Source organism: Taurulus bubalis (genome assembly GCF_910589615.1).
Source record: "Taurulus bubalis genome assembly, chromosome: 14".
NCBI lineage: Eukaryota > Metazoa > Chordata > Actinopteri > Perciformes > Cottidae > Taurulus > Taurulus bubalis.
In genome coordinates, this window is record NC_136602.1 from 1,344,104 (window position 1) to 1,349,103 (window position 5,000).

Sequence of the window (5,000 nt, forward strand, 5' to 3'; positions counted from 1 at the left end):
GCAACCCAAACGATTACTTACATTTGTCTGGATCTGGAAACGAGGCAGGATCGTGCTGGATTGTGTTCCCTGGTGTGTGTGTGTGTGTGTGTGTGTGTGTGTGTGTGTGTGTGTGTGTGTGTGTGTGTGTGTGTGTGTGTGTGTTCACCCGTTATCTCGTCCCCTCTCATCTCATGCGACACAGAGCTGCAAACACCCTTCAAACTCACACAAACTTGCTTTTAGCAATATTTGAGTTATGAACTTGGAGGCGAATAACTTTTATTTATTCATTTATTAATTTTATCAAAAGAGAAACCAGATGTGTTTAATGTGAGGTGGAATCAGGGAGGAGTTTGAGGGTAAAGCAGCCAGTTTATGCCCTTAAACCCTGTTGGGTACACTCATTAAAACACACACACACACACGCAGAGCGGTGCTAGCAGGCTGTTAATGGCAGTGTGTGTTTAACAGGCGGCATCAGCAGTGTTTATAGTGATGAGGGGATCAAAGACGAGGGCTGGATATCACATTATCACACCTCCGGGACACACACACACATACACACACACCCACACACACACACACACACATACACACGCACACACACACACACACACACACACACATACACACGCACACACACGTCCACACACTGAGGTCTGCAGTGGGTTTGTGTTTAATGAGCTGAAGTGATGGTTCCTCTGTGCTAAATTAGCCCTAAACACATCTTTATGGCTCTGCATATATATATATATATATATATATATATATATATATATATATATATATATATATATATATATATATATATATATGCAGAGCCATAAAGATCTAAACTATATATGTAAGTACACAGTTTTCATCTTGTGTGCGCTCACCTGAGAGTAATATTACTCTAAAGATGTTTTGCCACTTTTTGCATATAGATAAACTACTGTACATTTTATTAACTTATACAGAAGAAACATGTTTAATATTTCGTCTCTGACAGTTCACAGTCGTGCACTAAAATATAATAACATGTTGTTTGTATCAGTAACGATCATCTGTTTTGTATTTATAGTTTATATTTACATACAGCTATATTAATGTATATATTTCCACACATTTATCGCCAGTATAGTTATTACTTCTTACCATTGGAAAGGCATTTTTTCTTGTCTTTTTTTTATACTAAACATTAGACAATTAAAAATGATTTAACTCGTTTTACAATCGAACATCACGACAAAATCTTCCCTTTTGCACTCTTCACAAATAACAACAACCTGTTTCATAAGTACTGAACCACCAGGGGACTTCATGAACTACGGCTCTCTAAATAAACCTCAGACGTTTACTTAGGTTTCACAAACAGAAAGAGATAATGGTAAAGGTTGAAATATTTTTGTTAATTTCTTATAAGTATGTTTTTCAAGTAATTGGCTTTCGTTACGTAACAAATAAACAGTAAAATAAGTCAAAGTCGACTCGGTTTCACACAGGACATGAACCGCGGTTCCCTGGGTTAAAGTCCTGTTTATGTTAGCCTCACATTCAGGTTAGGGTTATGCTTTTAATGTAAATGATATGAATCTCGCCACCAAAGTCCGCTCCAGCAGCTGCTGCTCTTAGAATGGGAACTGCTTTTCTTTTCCATTAACCTCCTCGTCCTCTATTTCTGGCACAGCGTCTTTTCCGTCGTGTCCTAGAACCAAAGCGTTCAGCAAACCTCCGGAGAGACGCTTTGTTTGTCCAGTCGGAGAGCGCGTCGCTGTTGAGGGAACGTCTTTCATCAAATAAATGATGAACCTCCGAGTCCGTCTGACGCCGATCGCACCGGGGATTTATATTGTTCTGGAGGGGAAAGATGGATTCACCGGTGACCCTCCAGAAGGTCCTTCAGAAGTTCTCTGGTGACCCTTTAGAAGTTCCCTGGTGACCCTTCAGAAGGTCCTTCAGAAGTTCCCCGGTGACCCTTCAGAAGTTCTCTGGTGACCCTTTAGAAGTTCCCTGGTGACCCTTCAGAAGGTCCTTCAGAAGTTCCCTGGTGACCCTTCAGAAGTTCCCCGGTGACCCTTCAGAGGTTCCCTGGTGACCCTTCAGAAGTTCCCTGGTGACCCTTCAGAAGTTCTCTGGTGACCCTTCAGAAGTTCCCTGGTGACCCTTCAGAAGGTCCTTCAGAAGTTCTCTGGTGACCCTTCAGAAGTTCTCTGGTGACCCTTCAGAAGTTCCCTGGTGACCCTTCAGAAGTTCTCTGGTGACCCTTCAGAAGTTCCCTGGTGACCCTTCAGAAGGTCCTTCAGAAGTTCTCTGGTGACCCTTCAGAAGTTCTCTGGTGACCCTTCAGAAGTTCCCTGGTGACACTCCGGAAGGTCCTTCAGAAGTCCCCCGATGACCCTCTAGAGGTTCCCGGTGATATTGCAGTTGTTTGGGGTCCTCAGGGCCGGTGGAGGCGGAGGAGAGTTCACTGTGAACCTCTGTCAGTCAGCCGGGTGAGAACAGGGCTGAGAGGGAGGGCAGCTGAACACAGCCTGCAGAGGGTGACGACCCCATGTCCTCACACACACACACACACACACACACACACACACACACACACACACACACACACACACTGGAACATGCTTAGCAACATGTGACGGTACATATATATGTTCCTGTGTGAACACATGGAACTGCTTTTTGTCCTCTAATCCTCCTTTTGTCTGCCCGCTGCGTGTGTGTGTGTGTGTGTGTGTGTGTGTGTGTGTGTGTGTGTGTGTGTGTGTGTGTGTGTGTCTTTCAACCATCAAAGATGACCCATTCCTCATTATGGAGAAATGAGAAATGATTTTTATTTCATAAAAAAAAGAATGTATTATGAATAACTTTATTCATAATTCAACATGGTTCAACTCTGTCTATGTTGCTGGAATTTTGCTGGAATTTTGCTGCCGAGATTTGAGATATCAGAAGTGATAAATATCTAAATAGATGTTTTTACACACGTATACATATAAAAGCAATAAAAACTTAGACAGAAGAAACGTACATGTTTAATATTTATAATCAGACAGCAACGCACTAATCACTAAAATCACTCATTGTAACGGATAAACATATATACTTTTCCATATTTACAGTGTTTTTAATTCAGACTTTTCAATGATTCTTAAATCAAAACGGCATTAATAGAGACTTGATTCTCATATTAACTTCATATAATATTATATGCATTCTGTTGATGAGAAACATTTTAATGATGTTTACAGTTTTATTACGATGACGTTAATCTGACACCAAACTATGTGAATATATTTATTATTTTATCCTCTTCCTCTTCTCCTCTTCCTCGTCTTCCTCCTTATTTGCCCTCTATGTGTTCTCTTCCTCTTCCTCCTCCTCTTCCTCTGCTGTTCTGTTCAATCCCCTCAGAGTCTCCTCTTGTCTTCTTTCTCCTTCCATCTGCTCGTCTCCTCGTTGACATGATGCACAGGTTTCTCCCCTCTGCTCCTCTTTTTTGTCTTTATACGTTTTGTCATCCTCCCCTCCGCTTCCTCCTCCTCCTCTTCCTCCTTCTCCTCCTCCTCCTCCTCCTCCTCCTCCTCCTCCTCCTCCTCCTCCTCCCCTCGGTCTCTCCCCCCTTGTTCTGCCTCTTGGATGGAACCTGAATCCATCAAACATGATAGGGTGTAAAAATCTTCTTGTCTCTGTCAATGTTCCTCCTCCTCTTCCTCCTCCTCTCCTCCTCTTCGTCCTCTTCCTCCTGTCGTCTAGCATCACTTCTGTGTATCTAACTCTATCAAAGCAGGACATGGTGTGAAAGCACCACACACATAGACACACTCACACACACTCATACAAACACACACACACACACTCTTGTCAGAACATATTGATCCGTGCTTCATCCTGACAAACAGACAAACTTCTTGTGAGGAAAAAGAACAAAAGTCAATATTTAATCAAAATGTTTCAAAAGGATCTTTCTGCTGTAAGAATGAAAAGTTGAGAAAGTATAATTTCAAGGCATCAAACTTGAAGAGAGACTGAAGCTTCAGTTCCGTTGGCTCTGGCGCCCCCTGTGGACCACAGCGGTAGTGTTTCACTGCAGCGGCTCGACGGTTCAAATACAAACTTCTGCAAAATAATGTTCTGACTCATTTACACCAAATCTGCACAATGTTGCCTCAAATTAATTATTAAGGCTGGACTAGAGGAGCCTCCTAGAAATTAATAAGTTAATACGACGGTTTATAAATGTTTACGTGGGCATTTTAGATCTGGGGATAAAGGCGTAATTTTCATAATATTATGTTATATATATAATATTATATATACATAATAATATATATATATATACATATATATATATATATATATATATATATATATATATATATATATATATATATATATATATATATAATATTATCCGTGGCGAGAAGGAGCCGCCCCTGTTGAAGCTCACATTTCCTTCTGTATTTTTCTCTGCCTTTGTTTGCTCTGCCTGTCAATCATCCCCATCATCTTCATCATCTCCTTCATCCTCTTCATCCCCTGCATGCCCGCTCCGTGTTTCAGCCGTCATGAAACTCCTGCTTCATCCTGAGAGGTCAGAGGTCCGGTGAAGGCCGCCCGTCCTCTTCTAACTGTTGTTTATTTCTTCAGAGGAAGAGCTGAAGGAGGAAAAGGAGGAGGAGGAAGAGGTGCTGGCGGGAAGAGATGAAGAGGACCAGCGCATCGCGGACATGGGCCGTCCCATGCTGGGAGACCACATGAAGCTGGAGGTCATCATAGAGGAGTCCTACGAGTTCAAGGTGAGCGTGTGTGTGTGTGTGTGTGTGTGTGTGTGTGTGTGTGTGTGCGTGTGTGTGTGTGTGTGTGTGTGTGTGTGTGTGTGTGTGTGTTCAGTTGAATGAAAGTCACTCGTTAATGTTTTACTGTGTGGTCTAATCCACTTTTGGTACATTTTACCGTCTCTCTGAACCACTAAAGGAGAGTTATTATAAATATAATATATATATAATAAATATAATATATATATATATATATAT

General features: G+C 41.6%; 1 protein-coding gene across 2 annotated transcripts in view; it reads left to right on the forward strand.

Annotated features, from left to right (window-relative positions):
- slc8a1b (solute carrier family 8 member 1b) overlaps window positions 1-5,000 on the forward strand; it is a gene marked incomplete at both ends in the record, with an annotated part of 88,591 nt that overhangs the window by 69,258 nt on the left and 14,333 nt on the right. For both annotated transcript variants that reach the window (XM_079229929.1, XM_079229930.1), the window contains one exon: window positions 4,615-4,763. In XM_079229929.1, the coding sequence (XP_079086055.1) occupies window positions 4,615-4,763 (149 nt within the window). The remainder of the gene's footprint in view (window positions 1-4,614; window positions 4,764-5,000) is intronic.